The following is a 24,303-nucleotide window of genomic DNA, read 5'->3' on the forward strand; positions in this document are numbered from 1 at the left end:
TGTGTGTGTGTGTGTGTGTGTATACTTGTTTTTTTTTTTTTTTCTTGTTCTTGTTTTACAAAACAAAAACAAAATAATTCTGCTCTCATGCTTATCATCTACAAGGCCCAGACAAAAAGCCTTTGGTATGTAATACAGTGCCTTAGGACTGGCGTGACCATTATCAGGAGAATGCTTGCCTACCATGGGTAAGACTCATAGTCTGATTCTTAGAACTACAAACTAACTATGGAGATGTCACAATTCTCTACTAGAGAATAGACTTGAAGGTTTAGTCTTACACTTGGTTAGTTAGGTGGACTTAAAGAAGAATGTAGGCCCCACTGTTTAAGGTATATGGATATTTTGGAATTTAATGTAATTGGATTTTTTTCTTTTTAATGATTTTTAAAGTGTGTGTGTGTGTGTGTGTGTGTGTGTGTGTGTGTACGCAATGCTCACACACATACATGCCATGAATGCATTTGTACACACCCAGTGTGATTGTGGAGGTCAGAGGGTAGTTTGCAGAAACTGGCTTTTTCCTCACCCTGTTGTTCCTGAGAATTGAGTTGACCTCAGGTCAGGTTTATGTTGGGCAACTCTACCCACTGAGACATATTGCTGGTGCCAAAGTGGATTTTTGCAAGAGAAAGCCAAAAAGTTTATAGTAGAAGATCACTTCTTTTTCTCTTCTGTTTTATTGTTTTCGTTTTTATTGTTGTCTTGTTTGATTTTTGACAGGGTTTAGTATTTTAGACTATGTTGACCTGAACTCAGGATTCCTCTTGCCTCAGCCTCCTGAGTGCTGGGATTGATTACAGGTACCACACTTGGCCTTTTCTACCTTCTTTAGGGTCCATTAGTATGCTAAAAAGACTATGCAGATGCTTTTCACTGTTCTCAAAATGTGGTCCAGAACCTAATATCATTCATTGGTAATACATGGGACCCTTATGGATATGGATAATCTTAGATCACTCTAAAACTACTAATTCCAGATCTGTATTCTAATTAGATCTTGGTTAATTGATAAGCACTTTGCAGTTGTGTCTTCTCTTAGGGTAAACTTTGGCCCATACAATTTGCTTCTTTAAGTGATGAAATTGATGTTTTAAAAAAGTTTATATCACCGGTAGTGTTGGTGCAGCACTCAGGAAGCAGAGGCAGGTGGCTTGCTGAGTTTGAGGATAGGATAGTCTACAGAATGAGTTCTAGTACAGCCAGGGCTACACAGAGAAGCCCTGTCTTGAAACTGCTCCCCAAAAAGTTTGTCTATCTATCTGTCTGTCTGTCTGTCTATCTATCTATATTATAAATACATAAAAATTAGGCTGTATACCCCAAGCCCTAAAGATAATACAAAAAAATTTAAAGGTGTAATATTTTGTGCCTGATTTAGCAGTGCAAATTGAATAATGCATTGATTATCATGGCTTCTGTGCCAGGATGATGATACAGATTCATGTAGCATTCTGTATCTAATAGGAAGAAATTAGGTGAGCATGGTGATGTATGCCTGTAATTCCAGCACTATGGAGCAGAGGCAGGAAGTTTGAGTCCAGTCTGATCTATGAAGTGTTTCTAAGCCAGCCAGGGCTATAGTGTGAGGCTTTATCTTAACAAACAATTAAAATGGAGTCCCACTATCTATCAGGGAGATCTAGGAGACTGTTGGTGGGGCTAAAATAGCATATTGATGTTTTCGGCAGGCTAGCAAATCATTTTTCATTTACTAAGTATGAAGGCCATTTATGTTCAGCTTCATTTTTTTTTGAATGATGTTAACTTCAAAATTAGTTCTCCCTTGGCTTCAGAAAGGATAGTAAGGACAGCATTATCACTTTTGTTGTAGACTGGTAATTTAAGTAATTTGTATAATTCTAAATGTATAGAGTAAAAGAATAACATATTTATATTTTTAATTTTTATTTTATGTGTATGAGTGTTTTGTCTGCATGTATATAAGTGGAATTGGAGTTATGGACAGCACCCCCCCCCACACACAACTGGGTTTCTCTGTGTAGCTTTGCTCCTTCCCTGGAACTCACTTGGTAGCCCAGGCTGGCCTCGAACTCACAGAGATCCGCCTGGTTCTGCTCACAACCAAAAATATATAAGAGTTATGGACAGTTTTAATCACCAAGTAGGTGCTAAAACTGAATCTAGGTCCCTTGGAAGAGCAGCCAGTGCTCTTGATCTCTGACTCATCTAGCCTCCATTTTTAGTATTGTAATTAAAAATGATTTATTAGTGAGTTCTCTTTTGCAAATTCCCACATTAAGGTACATTAACACATTACTGATGTAGGTTTTCATTTCGTGCTTTAGATCTTGGTAATGTTCTGATCTCTTCAAATGCCAAAGCTGTTAATGGTAAAACGGAGAGCAGTGACAGTGGAGCTGAGTCTGAGGAAGAGGAGGCCCAAGAAGAGGTCAAAGGAGCAGAACGGAGTGGAAGTAATGGTGAGTGTGGGTAACTGTTAGTACAGGTAATATGGAATTTTCTACCAGATAAGATAAAAGGATACGAGAACATTTGGGCTGATTTTTTTAAATATATATATTATTAATGCACGTGGTGGCATTTGGGGTATTGACTATATATCCAGGTTTTCAGTGGACAAAATTCTCTACTATAGAATATACAGGCAGCCAGCCTTATTCATTAATGAAATAGGTGTTAATTGAGGGTGGAGAGAGTAGGCTAGTCTCCCAAATGTGCAAAAAATGATGTATTATGTAATTTAAAAAAGGGTATATCCTGATTCTTCTCTTCAGTGTTTGGATCACCTCAGACATACATTTTAATGGAGTATTGGAATCATGGGATACCATATTCTGATGTCCTGTTAGGAGGACAAGTAATTTTAATTATGGAAAGGAAAGGGATGCTAAAACTGCACAACTTCTCCTTGCTTCTACACTCTGTTCTTTATGGATCAGTTTGTCAGTCTGGTAATCCTCTTCATTTCTAGGTTTCTAGGGCAGTTTGTTTGCCATACTAAATAAGTAAAATCATTAGGACATTAGTCTAGGGGCTGGAGAGGTGGCTCAGCAGTTAGGAGCACTGGCTGCTTTTACAGAGGACTTGGGTTCAATTCTTAGCAACCACATGGCAGATCACAGCCATTTGAACTCCATTTTCAGGGGATCTGTTGCCCTCTCCTGGCCTCTTAGGGCATCGAGCATGCATGTGGTATACAGACATACATGTGGGCAAAACACCCATAAAATGCACATAAAAATAAATTTAAAAATAGATTTAAATTAAAAAAATTTTTTTTTTTGGGGGGGGATAGGATATCTCTATGTAGCCCTGGCTGTCCAGGAATTGCTGTGTAGATCAGGCCTCAAATTCACAGAGACTGGGTGTCTTGCCCTCTAAGTGTTAGGATGAAAGGCGTGTGCCACCGTAGGTACCCAGATATACATAATACATACATACATACATACATACATATATATATATATATATATATACATATATATATATATGTTTATTATTTATTTAGTCTGTGTGTGTGTGTGTGTGTGTGTGTGTGTGTGTGTGTGTGTGTGAACACATGCATGCATAGGTGTTGTGTATCTGTGTGCCCCAGTGCACACAGGAACATCAGAGGGCATCACAATTTTTGGGGTCAGATCTCTCCTTCCATCATGTGGGACCTGGAGATTGAACTCAGGTCATCAAACTTTATAGAAAGTGCCTTAACTTATTAGGATACATAACTGTAGCTCAAGAGATTATGTTTAGAGACAGGTTTGGTGATGTAACCCTCTGGACAGGAGGCTGAGGCAGCAAGATTTCTATGAGTTTGAGGCCAGCTTGAATTACGAAGTGAATAGTAGGCCACTTAAGGCTACGTAGTGAGACCCTTAAGTCTCACAATAATGAAACCCAGGGTTTGTTGTGGTGGTGGGCACCTTTAATTTCAATATTGGGAGGCAGAGGCAGGCCAATCTCTGTGAGTAGGGTTATATAGTGAGACTCTGTCTTGATAAAACACAAGCACCAAAAAAGTAAACAAACAAGCAAAAACAAAACCAAAGAAAAGAGCAAGCTATTATTTTAAATCTTTTTTTCACTTTTAGGTTTATTTTATTGATGTACGAGTCTGTGTGAGCATGTTGATGCCTGCAGAGCCAGAATAGGGTAGCAGATGCTCTGGAGCAGAAGTTCTAGGCAGTTGTGAGTCTGACATGGGTGCTGGGGACAGAACTTGAGTCCTGGAAGAACAGGAAGTGCTCTTAACTCCTGGGCCATCTCTGCAGCCCAAGGTGATGATGGTAATAATGATGATGAGTTATAAAGGATTTTATAAGAGTCATGGGAAGGGGAGCATTTTGGAAAGTTAACATGAATTTTGAGTGAGCTTTGGCATGTAATAATAGCTTCCCTTTTGAGGAGCTGCCCATTTCTCCAATCCAGATTGGAAGCCCTTCAAAAGGATTGTGCTAATTTGGGAATTGATTATAGAGATTCTAGAACACTTTTTTTTTTTTTTTTTTTAAGATGGGGTCTCTCTGTGTAGCCCTGCTTGGTACTCTCTATGTAGACCTCAAATTCACAGAGATGTACCTGCCTCTTCCTCTTAAGTGCTAGGATTAAAGACTAAGTAACCATGCCTGGTTACTAGATACTTTTATGCATCACTCCTTTTTTCCCCCCATAGAAGATAAGAAAATGGTAAAGAAATCAACAGATAAGAATTTGGAAATCATTGTCACCAATGGCTATAAGGATAGCTTTATTCAGGATACACACAATGATGTTCATAGCGGTTCTTCCCCGAGGGACAGAAGCAATGAAGAAGCAAAACTGGTAGATCCGAGTCTGGAGCAGACCGGAAACACTGTTGTCTGCGTTCACCAAGGTATTGCTCTCACATACTTCTTTGTCTAACCTTTTCCTACAACTAAAACGTTTTTTTAAAACAATTCCAGGATGTTTAGGAATAGTTTAGGACTTAAAATCTCTTACTTAGTAATGTCTTCTTAGGGTTGTTAATGCTAGTATAAGGGTTTGTTACTGTGAAACAGTGAATTAGAGCCAGAAGGCTTTCTTCTATCTGTCTCTTCTTTATTTGTTCATAGTATGTAGTTGTGTGCCATGGTAAGTCTGTGGAGGGTCTGTCGAGGTCAGAGGACAGCTCGAGGGACTTAGCTCTTTTTCCATCATTTGGGTTCCAGGGATTGAGTTCAGGTAGTCAGGCTTGGTAGTAAGCTCCTCTGCTCTCTGAGCCATGGTGTGTTTTATCAGGGCCCAGCTCTCAAGACCTGGTGGTCTAGAACTGCTGGTGGTTCTCCTGCCTTTACCTCCTAAGTCTAACTGTAATCCTTTCAGTTAAGTAGATATAAGGATATATCTATCTACTTATAGTGTATATAATATATACTATATATAGATCTATAAGTATATAGGTCTATATATGTCATGACCTTCAGCCAGTTATGGTGGAATACCTGTAATCTCAGTACTTCAGAAGCTGAGGCAGGAGCATTGTGGATTTGAGGCAAGTCTGGGATGCATAGTAAATACTATGACTTGGTAAGACAGATTTCTTTCCCAGAATGAGTGTAACTTAGGACTGGTGAGTTGTAAAAAATAGAATGAAAGTAAGTTTTTGTCTTAGAGTGTAATTATACTGTCTGGACATTTGCTCATATTTAGATACAAATGATGATCACAGTGAAGATGCTTCAGGAATTCATTTGACAAGTGATTCAGATAGTGAAGTATACTGTGATTCTATGGAGCAGTTTGGACAAGAAGAGGTAAAAATGACAATTTCTGATTGACAAATTTTCAAAGTGATGTATCCAGTATGCAGAATACAATATGATATTCATGCACAAAAATGCCATAATGAAACCCATTGCTTTGTATGCTAACAAATACTGATGAAAGCAGGAAAAAAAAAATCCAACGTGTAACTTCTGTTAGTAGCTAATAAGCTTATTCACTGCTTTGAAACTATACCTGCTGTAGAGCAGAGTGTTTGCTGTGCAAGTGTGCAGACTTGAGATCCCCAGAACCTGTGTAAAGCTGGAGTACGTTTGCAAGCACAGTGCTCCTGGAGTGAGATGGGAGGTGGAGCCAGGAGAATCCCCGGAAGCTCACAGGCCAGCTAGGCTGCTGTATGTAGTGGTGAATGGCAGAGACCCGGTGTCAGATGGAAAGCAAGAACAATCTGAGGTTGTTATCCTTAAATACCACGTGTATGCTGCAGCACTCACTGCTAAAATAACCATGAAAACATTGGAGTACGCGCGTGGGTGCATGCATGCATGCATGTGTAATAAGGCTGGGGGATGGCTTAGTGGGTAAAATTACTTGCTGCACAAGTATATGAGGGCCTAAGTTTGAATACTCAGTGTCCATCTCAAAAGCCATGTGTGGAGGCCAGCATGGTGGTGCATACCTTCAATCCCAGCCTTCGAGAAGCAGAGGCAGGCAGATTGCTGTGAGTTCAGTTCATCCAGGGCTATACTGTAAGAACATTTCTCAAAGTCAAAAAACCAAACAAACCCAAAAACAAAAACAAAAACAACAAAAACAAAGCCATATGGCTCTGTGTGCCTATACCTCTGTACCCGTAGGGAACAGAGGAGAGGAGGGTCATTGGGGTGTTCTGGTTGTCAGCTTTAGGTTCAGTGAGAGATCCTGAACCAAGGGAATAAGGTGGAGAGTGATAGTGATAGAGGAGGCCACTGGTTACCCTCTGGCCTCTGCATGTGCATGCATGGGAGCGCATGCCTGCACCGACACACGGGCATATCCAACACATATGCTTCATACACACACACACACCCACACACACATAAAGAGGAAAAATACACCACATAATTAGTTTTTTAGAACATTAAAGTAGTAGAATTAGAATACGAATTATTTTATAACAATAGTATATTACAATACTAATATAAATAGTAGACTACTATTACAATAATATAGTATTCCATTATAATTTTTATATATATATTTTATAAATATTCTGTGACAGGTAGAACAAAGGTGCAGAGGATAAACTGTTTTTGCTAAAACATTGAAGAAAACTTAATAGTCGTCGAACATAAATTAATTCTGCATATTGACTATACTCCAGTCAGTTAAAACTTAGTTCAAGGGCTAGACAGCTGGGTCAGCAGTTAAAAGTGTGTACTCTTCAGAGTGCTTTGCAGAGGACCCAAGTGTGATTCCTAGCACCACATCAAGACAGCTCACAACTGCCTGTGAATCCTGCTGTAGCTGGAGAGTTTCCCTCCAGCTGCCACCAAGCCCTGGCAGTCCCGCAGCCCACTTATAAAATAAACACACAGACTCTTATATTATTTAAACTGTTTGACCTAATGGTTCAGGATTCTAGCTATCTAGTTCTTACATCTTAAATTAACCCATTTCTATAAATCTATACCTTGCCACATGGCTCGTGGCTTACCAGTATCTTACATGTTGGTACTCACGGCAGCGGCTGGCAGCGTCTTCTGCCTCTGCTTTCCACTTCCCAGAATACTCTTCTCTGCTTGTCCCGCTTATACTTCCTGTCTGGCTACTGGCCAATCAGCATTTTATTTATATAGAGCGATATCCACAGCATCCTGCCCCAGGGGATCTGATGCCCTCTTCTGGGCATTGCTTTCATTTGCAAAAACCTCCACACAAACACACGTGCAAGGTGCTCAGTCTACATAATTAAAATTAAAAATAAAGCTTTTAAAGCAAAAAACTATTTTTAGACAAAATAATCTTCAGATTTTATTCAAGATTTAGTGTTGGAAGAACAAATAAAACCTAAGTCTGTGTTTGGGTGTGGTGGCTTACACCATTAATTCCAGCAATTGGGAATAGAGGCAGTTATATCCCTGAGTTTGAGGCCATCATGGTTTACATAGAAAGTTCCAGGCCAGCTAAGGCTATATAGCAAGACCCTGTTCCTTTGAAAAAAAACCAAACAAACAAAAATCCCAAACAACCAAAGAAACAACAGGAAGTTGGTGATTAGTACCTTTTTTCCCCCTTCAGGGTAAAGTTGTAGTATATAGCCCTGGCTGGCTTAGAACTCCATATGTATACAAGGCTGCGTTGATAGAGGTCCACCTGCCTGTACTTCCTGAGTGCCTCCTTCATGTACTACTTGGACAGTTCATTTCCGTCACCTTTTCCTGTTGATCCATGAATATAGTATTCTTCAGGAGCACAGCCTTGGTTACTGCTTCTTTGGTTTCAGGCATTACTTAAGGCTGATAACTATCAAATGTAGGCAGAGTTTTCCCAATTTGGGAGCTGCTTCCAAATTACCACACTGAGGCCTGTATTATTTATAAATGTTCAGCTGAAAGCTCAGGATTATTACTAACTAGCTCTTACAACTTAAATTAACCCATTTCTGTTAATCTTTATTCTGCCATTCATGGCTTTACCTGTCTTCCAGCATGTTCTGCTCCCTTTGTGGCTGGCTGATGTCTCCTCTGACTCTACCTCCTTCTTCCCATCATTCTCAGTTTGGCTTTCCTGCCTAACTTCCTGTTTGGCTACCAGCATGTCAGCTTTTTATTAACCAGTGAGAATAATACATATTCACAGTGTACAGAAGGATTATTCCATGGCAATCAAAGTAATAAATTCAGTGTTTTCTCTCTTCTGAATTCTAACTGCCTTACTCTTTGCCTAGTATGATGGCTAGCTTTGTTAACTTGATACAAGCTAGATTCATTTGGGAAACGGTACTCAATTGAGAAAATGTCCCCACCAAAATATCCAGTGGGATATTTTCTTCATTATAATTGATGTACATGGGCCCAGATTTACTGTGGGCAGAGCAGTCACTGGATTCATGGTCCTGGGTGGTATAAAAAAGCAGACTGAGCAAGCCGTAAAGAACAAGCCAGTAAGCAGCATTCCTTCATGGGTTCCTGCCCTGACTTCCCCATAGTGATGACTTATAAACTGTATGGTGAATAAACCCTTTCCTTCCCAAGTTGCTTTTGGTCATGGTGTTTTTAGCACACTACAGAAATCCTAACTAAGACACTTATGGCTTCAGTGTTTACTACCTGTATCTGAACCATTATCTTCTTTTTGTTCCCCTACAGCCCAATCTCCTGTATTTATCTTAGTATATCACCAAACTGTCTGGTCCTCAGAGCCCTTCTCTGGCTCTCCATGCTCAGTTTTTAAGACCAGTACTGTTCTGTTATAAGCTCTCAGACATCTTCATCCCAACTACATTAGTGGTCCATTGTCATTATGAAACCTTCGGTTTGGCTTATATTTATTTGTTCTTTGTTGTTTTTGTGTTGAATCAGGGACTGATATGTAGTTTAGGCTGGTCTGGAACTTACTATGTAGACCAGGCTTTCCTCTAACTCACAGAGATCTACCTGCATCTGATTCTGAGTGCTGGAATTGAAGGCATGTGCCACCATGCCTGGCCCATGCGCATTTGTTCTTAGTTGAAGTTCCATCATCATTGTTTTTGGAAGCCTTTCCTGACCAAGCTTCTGCTCTGTTCCAGTAAGGGTTGGAAATCTATTTTATTGACTGTTGTAGTATCTGCCACATACTGTTTTCATACCGCTTATCAGACAATGCAGCACCAGTCTCTTCTGACTCCCTTACTAGGGTTGCGAGCAAGGAACCTCCTTCCTTAGAGTTGCCCAGAGTCAAGTATAGTAACTTAGGTAAGCATGTTGTTATATCTTGGGTGATTGATAGACTCTTGGGAAACCTTACATTTTGTTCATATAGGAAATCATGCCTATCTCAATATTTCCTGTATATGGGAAGCTGAGTACAAGTTGAAGAATATTTTGTTTTATTTTATTTTTTTATTTTTGGTTTTATGAGACAGGGTTTCTCTGTGTAGTTTTGGAGCCTGTCCTGCATCTCACTTTATCGACCAGGCTGGACTCAAACTCACAGAGATCCACCTGGCTCTGCCTCTTAAGTGATGGGATTAAAGATGTGCACCACCACTGCCCAGCAGAATATTTTAAAGAAAGGAATATTTTCAGCAGGATCATGAAGGGACCCTTTTAGAAAAACAGTATTTATATTACCATGAAAGCTTTGGAGATATCATTTATATTTATAAGTTTTAACTGTCATTTTAAACTTGTAGTCTTTAGACAGCTTTATGTCAAACAATGGACACTTTCAGTATTACTTAGGTGGTGATCCCAGTCAGCACTTGGAAAATTCTGGTTTTTGTGAAGACGCTCAAATATCTCCCAGAAATGGCAGCATTGGGAAAATGCGGATGGTAGCAGTCGAGGGAAAAGGTGAAGTAAAGCACGGAGGAGAAGATGGCAGAAGTAACAGCGGAGCGCCACACCGTGAGAAGAGAGGAGGAGAAAGCGAGGACTTCTCTAATGTCAGAAGAGGGAGAGGTCTGTATTCCTTGTTCACTGATTCATTTCCATTTCTCAGTCTCATTATCTAGCTCTGGCTGGCCTAGAACTTGTAGTGATCTTCTACCTCTGGCTGCTAAGGGTTGGTGTGGCAGTGCCCAGCTTTAATTTTTAAAATCTTTTGTGCATTTTTTTTCTAAAATAACATTTATTTATTTATTTGTTTATTTGTTTGTTTATTTGTTTGTGTGTGTGTGTGTGTGTGTGTGTGTGTGTGTGTGTGTACACACTCTACATGTAATGGCATGCATGTGAAAATCAGGACACCCCGGTTGTGAGGCTCGGCAACACATCTTTTTACCTGCTGAGTCACCTTGGCAGCCCATTATGCAGTATGTCTAAGGAAGCATTTATGCTTTCTTTGTTTTTCCTTCTTAACCATCACCGACTGCTCTAACTGTGCTGCCACTTTGAGACACTGTATAAGTCAGTCTGAATTATGTATCTTTTCCTTACTTGGGTTGAGGGCGACATATAAAGCTGACAAATCAGTAAGACCTTTTGAACATTAAAAAATTGATGGTAGTGATGTGGGCTGGCAGGATGGTCAGCAGGTAAGTGTACTTGCTGCCAAGCCTGACAACTTGGGTTTGATCCCTGGGTGGAAGGAGATATAACCGATTCCCACAAGTTGTCTTCAGACCTTCAGTGCATGTCTTGGCGTGAACGAGGAATACAGATCTCCACCCCTGACACAAAATAAATAAATAAGTGTAACAATAATAAAAAAAGAATAGTGATGTGATCAGGGAGTAGATTGAATATGAGAGTGGGAAAAAGTAAATATGTTTGTTACGTAAAAATATAAAAGAATGAGAGAGAATGAATATATAAAGTGGAAGTGTAGAGAGCTGTTTGGTGGTAGTGCACGCCTTTAATCCCAGCACTCTGGAGGCAGAGGCAGGTGGATCTCTGAGTTTGAGGCCAGCCTGGTCTGCAGAGTGAGTTCTCTGTCTTGACAAACTCCTCCCAAAAAATTGTAGAGTAGAACAAGAAGTATAGCTTAGTCATAGCTTATACTCAGTTGCCACTGTTGAATGAGAAAGGAAAGGGAAAAGGCTTGAGAGATAACCATTTGGATAAAGTATAGATATTTTCAATTTTCAATAGAGTTATGTCTCAATAGATTCCTTGGAAATTGTGACTTGTATAAGCTGAAGATACATGTAGCCTCACTGCCTTTACTGTACGCAGAACACTTGCATTGACTTGTTCTTGGGCCAAATCATCTAACCCAAAGTCTATTTAAAAAATATACTATACTTCAGGGGCTGGAGAGATGGTGGTTAAGAGTAATTTGTTGCTCTTGCAAAGGACCTGGGTTTAGTTCCCAGCACCCATTTCAGAGGGCTCACAACTGCCTGTAACTCCCATTCTGGAAATTGAGCGCCCTCTTCTGGCTCTTTGGACACCTGCTTGCAGGTGATGCACAAACATAAACATTCTTTCTCACTTTCCCTCACATACACAGATAAATCTTTTTAAAAAATACTGTACTTTAGATGAAAAACACAATTGTTATATGGGTATACTTTTGCATCATTGTAATATAGAAAATTGTAGGAAGACTTCATGCAGTCAATAGAAATGTTCGTACACTGAATGCATAAAGTAGAGAGGAAAATCAGGAAGGGATTGAACTGGGTTTCCTAGTGTTCAGTTCATTGAATTTGTGTAGATCTAGCTCTTTCCTTGTGTTATAACTAGAACTCCATCAAGAGTTCAAATTAACTGGGGTGTCTTTCACACTTGGTCTTCTGCTTAGATCTCTGACCAAGAGGACACACACACACACACACACACACACACACACACACACACACAATAATAACTGATAAATTTCAAAATCATTGTGGGCTTTTTTTTTTTTTTTTTGAGACAGGGTCTCCCTATAAAGCTCTGGCTGTTCTGGAACTCTCCATTTAGACCAGAATGACATAGAAATCACAGATTTCTTCCAGCCTCTGCTTCCCAAGTGCTGGGATTAAAGGAGTGCACTACCACACCCAGCCTTAAAATAATTATTTTTTGTTATTATTTTGAGACAGGATCTCATGTATCCTAGGCTAGCCTTGAACTCTTTATGTAGCCCAAGCTGACTCTGAACTTCTGCTTCTCCTGCATCTACCCTCCCAGTGCGAGAACTATAAACAAGCATGTACCACCCACCATACCTGGTTTTTGTATTAGCAAAAATTTATAACCACTCTAGTCAGATGTACAGAATGGTTTTAATTACTTTGTGATTCATTTTAAGGAATTTATGTAATATGTAAGTGTTTTTTTTTAATAAGTCAGTGGTGGAGATAAGTGTTTGTAATATGATTTAAAAAATAGTACGTAATTATGAGGTTAAGCCAATTTTTAAATCTGTGCATATGAAAAGGAATAAATGACAGTATAGAAAATCTTAGATATTTTAATATGTATAAGGAGTATGCAGTTTATAATTAGAAAACACTTTTATAAGCTTAAAATATTTTTAAACCAAGAAGGAAATTTTAATTATTTAATGTAACTTTTAATACTTTAAAACAACAATTAAATTTTTTAAAAAAGCAGTTTTAATTACCTTTATAGTAAAGCAGGTAAAAAAATTATTTTTATTATGTGTATGAATGTTTTGCCTGCATGTATGTATGTGCACCATGTGCATGCCTGTAGAGTTCAGAAGATAGTATCAGATCCCCTGGAACTGGAGTTACAGATGGTTTTAAGTTACCATGCAGGTGCTGGGAGCCAAACCCAGGTCCTCTGCAAGAGCAACAAATTCTCTTTGTCTGCTGTGCCGTCTCTCCAGTCCCAGGAAAGAATTTTTAAACATGTACTCTGAACATGAGTCTTCCTTATGAATTGTATAAACATTGTCATATACTAGTAAATTATGTACAGTCTTCCCTTAATATAGAATAGATTCTTTTAATCCTAATGGTTTATCTTATGTGCTTCCTGATTGCTTTTACTTTACTTTGTTTATTTACATATCGGAATTAACAAGGAAAATGAATACCACACTGTTTCTGTTGAAAAAGAAACTTTGCCATTAACTAACTTACTTTGCTCTCTTCCTAGGGCATAGAACGCCCCATCTGAGTGAAGGGACCCAGGGTCGGCAAATAGGCAGTGGAGGTGATGGCGAGCGCTGGGGCTCAGACCGAGGCTCCAGCGGCAGCCTCAGTGAGCAGATTGCCCTTGTACTCATTAGACTACAAGAGGACATGCAGAATGTCCTTCAGAGACTTCATCGACTGGAAACACTAACTGCTTCGCAGGTAAGCTACTGAGTTTACCTCATTGTTATCTTCGGTGTTTTATTCTATAAAGCAGTGTAGAATCTTTATTAATGATACTTGCATAAATATATTTTCATGTTCAGATTTACATAAATACACATTTTTGTAAGTTGACACATATTTAATTTTCATTAATAAAATCACTAGTTTTGAAGAAACTGTTTAAGAGAAGATTGGCCTAAAAGATGAGTGTCACTTACATTAATAGAAAATTTTTAGACTGTGCAATTGAGCAGTACAGAATGCTAGGGATATAATTCAGTGGCTTAGCATTCACAGGCCCTGGGTTCAATCTGCAGTACTGCAGGGAATAAAAAATTAGTACATTGAAGTTAGGGATTAGATACTTGGTACAAGAAGAAAATTTTCTACTAAGACCTGAAGTTTAAAGAAGAACAAAGAAGTCTTTACTAATATCCAATAGTTATCTTTAAAGAGTCATTCTTATCCATACACAGTGGCACATGCCTTTAATTCTGGCACTCAGAAGATAGCCTGGTCTGCATAGAGAGTTCCAAGACAGCCAGAGGTACATAGAAAAAATCTGTCTTGAAAAAAAAAAAAAAGTCTTATGTAGTAAACTTTTTCTAGAGGTAAGATATTAAGTTGGTAATTATTTAGGGTAAGTTAATTTTAGTATCAAAAATTAAAACCAGAAATCAATGTAGAATGATAGTTTGATCATTTTTGGCCCTGTAAGATCCTAGGATGTTAAATTAAACCCTGAGATTCCTGACAGTGTGAACAAGTGGGTCTCTGATTCTTGTCCCTTCTCTTTTTCCTGTTTGTGTCCAGCTGCAATATGATAGTTTTTGTTTTGTCTTATTGTATTTTATTTGATGTCTCTTTCTCTTTCTTTCTTTCTTTCTTTCTTTCTTTCTTTCTTTCTTTCTTTCTTTCTTTCCTTCCTTCCTTCCTTCCTTCCTTCCTTCCTTCCTTCCTTCCTTCATTTCTTTCTGCCTTTTTTTTTTTTCTTTTTGACACAGGGTTTCTCTGTGTAGCTCTGGCTGTCTTGGATCTCAAAGATTCTCCTGCCTCTGCCTCCCAAGTGCTGAGATTAAAGGCATGCACTACCACTGCTTGGCTATTGTTATATTTTATTATTATCCCTTAGAAGCCTGTTCTTTTTTAAAGAGAGACAGAAAGGGAGTGGATCTGGATGGAGGGGGAGGTGGGGAAGAGCTGGAAAGGGAGTAGAGGGAGGGAGAGGAAATTGTAATAATGATATGTTAGAAAAGAATCTGTCTTCAATAAAAAAAAAATGAACCCTTGAAAACAAAGTACAGTAGAGACTGAGGGTGTAGCTTGGTGTTACAATGTTTTCCTAGTATGTTCAAGGCCATGGGTTCAAAATCTAGCACCACAAAAAAGAAAAAGGCAGTGTAACTACTCACTTACAAAAGCCCTAGAAGAGTCCAGACATGTTAGGCTGCTGGACTTTCTCTTATACAAATTGCTGTCCTTTAATAAATAAACCTGATATAGGTGCCAGGAACTGAACTCAGGGCCTCTGGAAGAGCAGAAAGTGCTTTTAACCATTGAACATCTCTCCACCCCACAACATTTTTCTTTTGGTCTTCCTGTGCAGCCTAGCTGAGCTGGAACTCACTGTGTAGACCACGGTGGCCTTAAAATCATTGAGATTCGCCTGCCTTTGCCTCCCCAGGGCTGGGATTAAAGACATTTCCCACTTTGCCTTAAGGCATAGCCTAGGCTCTCCTCTAACTTGTGCTCTTCCTGACTGCTTCTTGGGGAACCACCACGGCCTTCTTCTTTTGGACTCAGTCTACTGAATGAATTAGTGCTGTCCATATGCACATGGGTGTAAAGCCCTTCCCAAAGCATGGACAATGTTCTAGTCTCCACAACCGCAAAGGAAAATGGCTCTCCCTCTCCAAGCAGCCATCATCTGCCCAGCGCTCCTCATTGGTGAACCGGGACTCATGGGCTCCTCTCACACTCGTGCTGGACTTTGGCCGGCTTGATCTTGTTCAGGCCGTGGCCGTGTGGCAGCCATTGCTGCTGTGAGGTCATGAGTGTGAAGGGCTTTTCTTGAGGACAGCAATTCATAGCATTCTTCCTCGTCCTCTGTAGTTCTCAAACATGTTTGCAAATTGATGGCTTGTGTGGAAACTAGATTAAGCAAAGATGAGGTGAGAAGGCTAAAAGAAGTTAAGAATTTAGATTGAAGAGGACTATAAATATATGAAGTTATATATACCTATATTATGAAATGAAATTGTGGAAAGAGTAGATACAATTTAGATAATTTTAAAAAATGAAATAGAACCTCATGTATCCCATGCCAACCTCAGTGTAGTCAAGGATGACCTTAAGTGTCTTCCCTCTGGTCTTTATCTCTTGAGTGCAGGGAGTATAGGCGAACCAGCTCTTAGTTGATATGTTCTGGGGATTAAATACAAGTGATGCTTTCTTGGTAAGAACTCTACCAGTTGAACTACATCTCCAACATTGCCTTGAGGTTTTATTTTTATAAGTTTGTAGAGTTTGAACTAAAAGCAGTATAAGGAAGGGATTTGTATACCTCACAGGTTTACTTGTTCATTGGTCAGTGTGGGCTTTAGTGTAATCAAAATTTAATACAGAAAGTGACTAAGCTACTTCTTCTACTTCCTTAAAAAATAGGAACTAGAAAAACTGTTAAGTGGGCTACAGTTGTAGTTCAGTAGGTAGATTGCTTGCCTAGCATGCCTGAAACCCTGGGGTTTGGTTTGATTACCAATACTGTATAAACCAGGTAGGTGTGTGTGGTGTGGGGGAGTGATGGCATGGGGTGGCTAGTAAACCAGGTGTGCGGGGAGTGTAGGGTGTGATGAAGTGGAGGCAGGGAGGGTCAGAAGTTCAAGTTCAACTACATTGGGAGTTGTAGGGCCATCTTGGGCTAGAGATCCTTTCTCAAAATAGAAACACACAAACATTATACCTTTTTTTCATTCTGTCAAAGTTATTACTTTTCATTTGTATTTAAAGGCAAAATTATCGTTGCAAACAAGTAATCAGCCCTCCTCACAGGTAAGAGTTTTAAGTAAATTATAATACATTTACATTTTTTGAGATACTTAAGTCATTTAATATGAAATCTACCTTTCAGAGCATTGAAGATAAAAATATATTTGGGGCTATGTCTCCTTTGGTCTTTGCCCACTCTTTTCCTTCAGAGTGCTATACTTTATTTTATAATAAACTTATTTCCTACCATAAAAAATTGAATGTGTTTATTTAAGTTTTAGAAGTCTGCTTATTGAGCATAGAGTAATCTGTCAAAGGAGAGATTTGTTATTAGTTTAAATTTTTATGCATTATGTATTATGTCTTCAAAGAGAGATTTGTTATTAGTTTTAATTTTTTTTTTTGAGACAGGTTTCTCTGTAGCTTTGGAGCCTGTCCTGGACTAGCTCTGTATACCAGGCTGGCCTCAAACTCACAGAGATCCACCTGCCTATGCCTCCCGAGTGCTGGGATTATAGGCGTGCACCACCACCGCCCGGCAGTTTTAATTTTTATGCATTATGTATTAAGAATATCTTAAAAGCTGGTTGATGGTGTCTCATGCCTTTAACCCCAGCACTCAGGAGGCAGAGGCAGGAGAATCTCTGTGAGTTTGAGACCAGCCTGGTCTACAGAGCGAGTTCCAGGATAACCAAGGGTACACAGAGAAACCCTGCCTTGAAAAACAAAACAAAATGAAAATGTCTTCAAGTTTCTCCATGCAATATTTAAGAGATAAATGACAAGTGAATTTTATTTTTCCAGAGACCATCTTGGTGGCCCTTTGAGATGTCTCCTGGTGCATTAACTTTTGCTATTATATGGCCTTTTATTGCCCAGTGGTTGGTGCATTTATATTATCAAAGAAGGAGAAGGTAATAATAAGTTTTATAATTGAAATAGTGCATGAACTCTTAAAACTTGTAGTAGATATAATTTGCAGCAGTCATTAAGGAGATAGGTCTACTTTATAATTCCATTGTCATTCTGAACATCTGCTGATCCTGAGACTAAAACTACCTTGGAAAAGGTATCTGTGGAATTTGTGTAATTGTAAAAGGTAAACAATGTTTTCATTGGGATATGTGATGGATTTGTATACCTTTAATTTATGTAACATGACAGTGACTATATACTTTGTAAGTTTTATAGCTTGTTGAAAACATGGTGCTCTAAACGGCTCTTTATTTCTACAGAGCTTTAATAGAACTTTAGAAGCAGCAGTCACTGTTTTGGTAGCTCCCATCCCTTTAAAACTGTTTATATGTATGCTCTTTGGAGATACAGACCTTAACCGAAATCACTCCTACAATAGTTACATATTTTAGGTGTGCTTCAAGGCCCCCCTCTTTATTTTTTATTGTTTTTATTTTATTTGGGGTATATTGAGTGTAGAGCCCAGGGCCTCATACTAGGCAAATGGTCCACCACTGAGATGTACTTCCAGCCCCTGCAAACTTCTTTTCTTGTTTCTTTTGTGGAAAGCCAGTGGTTGGGGCTGTGGAGGTAGCTTGGTTGCACAGCAAGCATGAGGGGCCTGAGTTCTATTTTCAGTACCTACAGAGCAGAGCTGGGCATGTGCACACACGCTAAGGAGGCTGCTACAGGGCAGTGAGGGGCTTGCTGCTCAGCCAGCCTGCTCTACTTGGTGAGTTTCACTGCTTCCACTAAAACAATGGTTCTCAACCTTCTTAATGCTGCGACCCTTTAATACAATTCCTCATGTTGTGGTGACCCCAACCATCATATTATTTTTGGTGCTACTTCATAACTGTAATTTTTGCTGCTGTTATGAATCATAATGTAAATATCTATATTTTCCAGTAGTCTTAGGCAACCCTTGTGAAAGGGTTGTTTGACCCTCAAAGGGATTTTGACCCACAGTTTGAAAACTATTGCTTTAAAACATGAATAGCCTCTAAGACAGTGGTTCTTAACCTGTTACAGCGTTAGGAGAGTTGAGAACCACCACTCCAAGGAATGATACCCGATGACCTATGCTTCTACGTGCATTCAGCACACACACATGCACTACACACACATGATCTCATGCACACATGTACACACATATACTAAAATACATAAAAAGAAGGTAGTTGAGAAATTTGGCATAGAACAATAGTTATTTATTTTTTTAACTTAAGATTGAAACAGCTTACCACATCATGAAAGGTTAAAAAAACAAATGGTAAATCCAAGCATGATAATCCGTGCCTATAATCTCAGCTTTTGTGAGGTGGAGACAGGAGAACCAAGAGTTCCAGGCTAGCTACTTACGTAGTAAAACCCTATCTTACAAAAACAAAGTAGAAGAAACATTGCTTTAGCAGTTACAGAAAGTGGATTTTTTTGTTTATTTCTCTTTGTTCTTTGAGCTTGAGTTTCAGTCTTTGCTTAGGCTGGCTTGAGCGCAAGCTGGCTTTGAACTTACAGTGGTATCCTGCCTTAGAATCTCAAGTGCTGGGATTATAGGCCTGTGTTGTCATACCCCTTTGAAAATTGGACTATTTTTGTAAATTACTTCAGTAATCCATTTATTTTAGTACTTCATGCTAGTAGAAGTCTAGTAAAGGAGGCTCACTGTTTCTTTTAAGTATCCCTTCTAGTTGTTTAGAGATGGAGAAATAACAAAGTTTCTACTTTATCATTGAGTTTTTCACTGTTAAGTGATCTTTCCAATTGCAAATTTTTCAGTACAGTGTGTTTTAGTGTATGTTTAAATACAGTTTACTTACGCATGTGGCTGATAGTCCTGGGTTGGAGGCAGCAGAACCAAGTTTGATTAGGAAGTGAGTTTTAGGCTTGAGAGGATTTAGGTATCTTAATCTTAAATCTAGCAATTTTTTTCTAATTTTTATTTTTTATTTTATTGAAAATAGATTTTTTTTTTTGTATAATATGTCCTGATTATATTTCCTGTCCCTCTACTCTTCCCAGTCTCTCCCCACCTCCTTTCCCTTCCAGATCTACTTTCTTTCTCTGTCATTAGAAAAGGACTTCTAGGAGGTAACAACCAAATAAGACAAAATAAATATAAGATGAAGCACAAACTGTCATATCGAAGTTGGATATGGCAATGCAACAGTAGGAAAAGGGTCTCAAGAGCAGGAAAGACTCAGAGACCTGCTTGTTCTCACAGGGTCTACATTTTTTGAGGCAGGGTCTCATATGCTCCTGGGTGGCCTCCAACTCCCAAGTGCTGGGACAGAAGACAACATTGAAGCTGTTAATGTGACAGAAGGGTATTTTAACCACTCTCAGCCTTCTTGGACTCCTACATTCAGTTTGCTGGGGACAGTGAGCCTATCAGTTAGGAGAAACATTGGTAGAGCTGGGTGGTGGTGGGGCATGCCTTTAGTTGCAGCACTTGGGAGGGCAGAGGCAGAAAGATCTGAGTTTGAGGTCAGCCCTGTCTAGAGTGAGTTCCAGGTCAGCCAGGGATATGCAGAGAAACCCTGTTTCCAAAAATAAACAAGAGAGTAGAAATGGGGAGGTCTCAAGAGGAATATCTTTAGCCTTGTGGGAGGCATGTATAAGGTACTGACATAAAGTCAGCCCAGCAGAGCTGGGCATAATGATTTCTACAGAGGAGGGAATTGGTAGCAAGCATCAGGCATTTTAACATTTTGAGTGCCATTAGATAGGGAGGCTTTACAGCAGAGGAACCTCCATATACAGTCCTCATAGAGTGTAGCTGGTGAGGGGGAAAATTGAATTGCTATTCATTTTTCTGTGATTTTTCTTTGAATAATACACTACATTGTCTGTTTTGTAAGTCAATTAAAGACATTTAGGTACACAAAACAAAGATTCTACTAAAGACTTGAAAAACATTCTGAAGTTTTGAAGATCATGATTGATATTTATTGGTACTTTGGAAGATTGGGAGTTCAGGAAGGAACTAAATTATTTGCTGCTTTGCAAAGGGCAATGTGTAGCAATCTGCATCATGTGGTCCTTCATAAGTGTAATGAACTGTGCAGGCACCCTACAGCTATAACATTTCTGCTACACCTTCGCAAGCAGTTAATCTTCAGAACCACCCACATCTCTTTGTCAGGCTTCAATTGTTTTCTCCATGGGTATTTTTTTCCTGATGTAGAGACCCCCTGTTGTTTAAAATCTGATTATTTAAAATGCCACTTATGCCAAGGAAGTGTATATAAGAAGTTTTCTACAGAACTTAAAGTATCTGAGTGTTTAAAATATTACACCTCGTGGCAAGAGAGATGGCTCAGCTGTTAAGAGTATGATACCATTCTTCCAGAGGATCCTAGTTTGGTTCCCAGCACCCATGTTGGTGCCTCACAACTATCCCTAACTTCAGGGGATCTGATGCCCTCTTCTGGACTATGTGGACACCCAAAGTCATGTGCACATGTTACCCCCCTTTAACACATAATTAAAAATTAGGAAATATTACTGCCAATGAGTTGCATAGTTAAGAGTATGTCTAGAGAGAGAACTCGATCTGTAATAGGAGTTCCAGGTGGTTTGGCATCCTGAGTCAGCTGTATATTCTTTCCAGCCCCCAATGGGGGCTTTTGCAAATCATGTATTGATGGTTGTGCTCTGAACTAGCAGGACTACCTGTATCTGGTAGCTTGCTCTACTTAAATTAAAACTTGACACATATATTCATTTTTTGAGGTATATGTTTTTCTTTCTCTCCCTTTCCTCCCACCCCCCTCTCGCCACTGAACTGAACTAGGAGCCTGCCATATTTAACCTCTGAATCCCTGGTACAGTACCTGAAAATAAGTCTGCGTTGTTAAACTTTTTTGCTTCATATTTTCATTTTCATAAAATTATGAATTAGTTCCCCCAAGTATTAACTGGATAGTAGCCAGTTAGAAAAGTATGAGAATTTGAAGGCAAAAGGAGAGATATAAACTGAAATTATTTGTTAAAACCTACTTGAAGGCTGTTATATAATAGCTGCATATACTTAGCACATGAAAGGCCCTGGGCTTAGTCCCCAGTACCAGCAATAAATGAATAAATTCACAGGGCGTGGTGGTGCATGCCTTTAATCCCAGCACTCAAGGAGGCAGAGGCAGGTAGATCATTGTGAGTTTGAGGCCAGCCTGGTCTACAGAGCAAGATCCAGGACAGGTGCAAAGTTACACAGAGAAACCCTAAAAAATAAATAAATAAATAAAAGATTACACAGAAAACTGATAATTTTGGTACCTGCGATTATATCTTTCCTACCATGCTAAGTCACAAGAAGTAACTTCCTAATGATCATTTGTAGTTTTATAGTTTTACCTTGAATTTGAATGTTGTGTTATTGTCCAGAAAATTCTTTGGTATGAATGTGCTTGATATTCAGGTTGTATTTATACTTACAGGATTTGTTTTTACTTTCTTTTTAAAGAAAACTAAACTGAAGAAAATCACATTTTATTCAAGAAGACTTCTAGATCTGGATGGCCTAAAATATGAAATGGATTGTGGATTTCACAAGAAAATCTCAGTTTGTGATGATTACATTTCTTTTTTGTCCAATAGTTTGGTTTATATATATATATACATATATATATATGTATTCTTTGCACTACACAAATGGTAACATTTTAAGGACTAATATTGCTGATACTTGAAAAATCAATCTCAATTAGGTTTTAACTGGCACACATAGACTTACTCTTTTTGAGCTTGAAGGACATTAAGTTATTAATTATTGTTTAGTAACATGTTTACCTGATTTTCTCTCATAAGAAATAAAAGCTGCTTTTATAAGGCACTGTTATGATTGTAAGATAAGATTTATAATACTTACTTTTCTAAATTAATCACAAGAAAGAATTCAACACAAGAGTAGATTTAAATAAGGTTAAATCAATTTTGTAGCAGTCACTGAACTGTCAGCCAGGTAGCAGAAAACCGATGGAAGAATCCTCTACGTGTTTTTGTGGTCTGCAGAGTCTTGGGGTTTCACGACTCAGAAAATCACTGTCCTTTGTACTGTGGTTACTTTTTACAAATGATTCATTGAACAGACTTAACTGGATGATGGAGATGATGGAGAATAGGCCTAATGGATGTGTGAAAGTGTGTTCCAAGCTGACCCCAAGAACTAAGCAGATTTTAATTCAATCATTCACTCTTACTCTTTTGTAATCATTTTTCTTTAAGTGAGGATATCCAATGTTGGCTTCATAGGGTGCTTTGCAAAAAAAATGAGAACTTATTTATACTGTTTTTACTAAAGAAAAAAACCGCATGAAAATCTTTTTTTTTTTTTTCTGCAAGTGGTAAACTCCAGTTTGGATTCTTAACCTCTTAGTGCCTCAGGTTTTCCTTTGGGGTGTACTCACAAGGTATTAGAAGGACTTTAAATATACAGGCCATCTGTGTCCACATAATTAAAGAATGCCTAACTAATGGAAACTTAAGTTGCTTCTGGCCATTAGACCAAAAGGAAGATTAATGTAGATCCTGGAAGACTGTATTTGAAAAACAATCCTTGTATACTTTCCAAAACCCATGCTCACTCATATACCTTATGCTTTGAAGATGTAATTTAAAAACTTTCTAGCAAATCCCCCTTTTTCCTTTTGAGACAGTCTCAGTAGTAGCTCATGCAGGCCTCCAATTTATATATAGCTAAAGATGACCTTGAACACTTGATGTAATGGTCTCCACTTCTCTCCAGTTTCTGGGACCACAGGCATGTACCACCATGGCTAGCTTTGTATAATAAAAAAATTAATGCATTCTTGATGTATATGATGTTTGGGTATTAGCATTAGGTACTGAAAATTTTCAGTAAGAGTGAAAGAATCCTTATCTAGTATATATCTTTGAAGAAAAAAAATATGAGAACATGATTTGCTTGTCCCAGATTTCTCAATTTTTTTTTTTTTTTTTTTTTTTACTGTACTTAGTTTTTAAATTGTATATCACATCTTGGTTGATCTGTTTAAAAGGAGCTACTAGTATTTGCTTAAGATACAAAACAAACCAACCCAAATCTATTTTCTACTTATTTAGAAGGGAAAAAAAGGCAAATAACTGAATTATCATAGAGAAAGTGTGGATTGAGAGTTTATTTTTTTTTAAATTAGACAATTTGGTATCATAAAATGGCTTTTTTTCTTATATGAATAAAATGCAAATCAAGGATGTAACCAGTTGTGATTCATTGCAAGTAGTCAAGGTAACTAACTCCTAAGGGCAACCATTTATATCTTATACCAGAATTACTTTATAGTTTGAAAAGCACTTTGCACAGTTCTTGTATATAAAAGATGTAATTATAGGATATAATGGTAATGCTTTAAAACATAAACCTCATTTTAAAAATTGACAGCTATGATATTTTTTTAATGATCAGCTTTTCTGTTTATTGTAAAACTAAGTTAACAATAAAAGGTTAATGAGAAATGAAATGTTTTTTTTTTTTTAATTACTGGTTAACTGTTACTGATGTGTACAAAGCTAAAATGAGTGCAGATAATAGGAGTTGATATAAAGTAATCGCGCGTGGCAGGCAGTTCTTCCACATGCCAAGCATGTGAGGTCCCAGGTTCAGTCCCCAGTGCCACGCAAAGAGAAGACGTTCATGGACTAAACAAAACCATATTATGTGTAACTTGATGAAA

General features: G+C 38.4%; 1 protein-coding gene across 10 annotated transcripts in view; it reads left to right on the plus strand.

The window, feature by feature from the left end:
• The window catches only part of Acbd5 (acyl-CoA binding domain containing 5), a 53,290-nt gene extending 29,205 nt beyond the window's left edge, over positions 1 to 24,085 (plus strand). For 6 of the 10 annotated variants that reach the window (XM_036187654.1, XM_036187653.1, XM_036187650.1 and 3 more), the window contains 8 exons: positions 2,310 to 2,444; positions 4,655 to 4,855; positions 5,653 to 5,756; positions 10,142 to 10,370; positions 13,464 to 13,663; positions 16,676 to 16,717; positions 17,459 to 17,568; positions 22,074 to 24,085. In XM_036187654.1, the coding sequence (XP_036043547.1) occupies positions 2,310 to 2,444; positions 4,655 to 4,855; positions 5,653 to 5,756; positions 10,142 to 10,370; positions 13,464 to 13,663; positions 16,676 to 16,717; positions 17,459 to 17,568; positions 22,074 to 22,086 (1,034 nt within the window). In that variant the 3' untranslated portion in view covers positions 22,087 to 24,085. The remainder of the gene's footprint in view (positions 1 to 2,309; positions 2,445 to 4,654; positions 4,856 to 5,652; positions 5,757 to 10,141; positions 10,371 to 13,463; positions 13,664 to 16,675; positions 16,718 to 17,458; positions 17,569 to 22,073) is intronic. The other 4 variants (XM_036187649.1, XM_036187652.1, XM_036187656.1 and 1 more) reach the window with 1 other exon arrangement.
• The last annotated feature ends 218 nt before the right edge of the window (positions 24,086 to 24,303 follow it).

This window comes from Onychomys torridus, chromosome 5 (assembly GCF_903995425.1).
Source record: "Onychomys torridus chromosome 5, mOncTor1.1, whole genome shotgun sequence".
Taxonomy (NCBI): domain Eukaryota; kingdom Metazoa; phylum Chordata; class Mammalia; order Rodentia; family Cricetidae; genus Onychomys; species Onychomys torridus.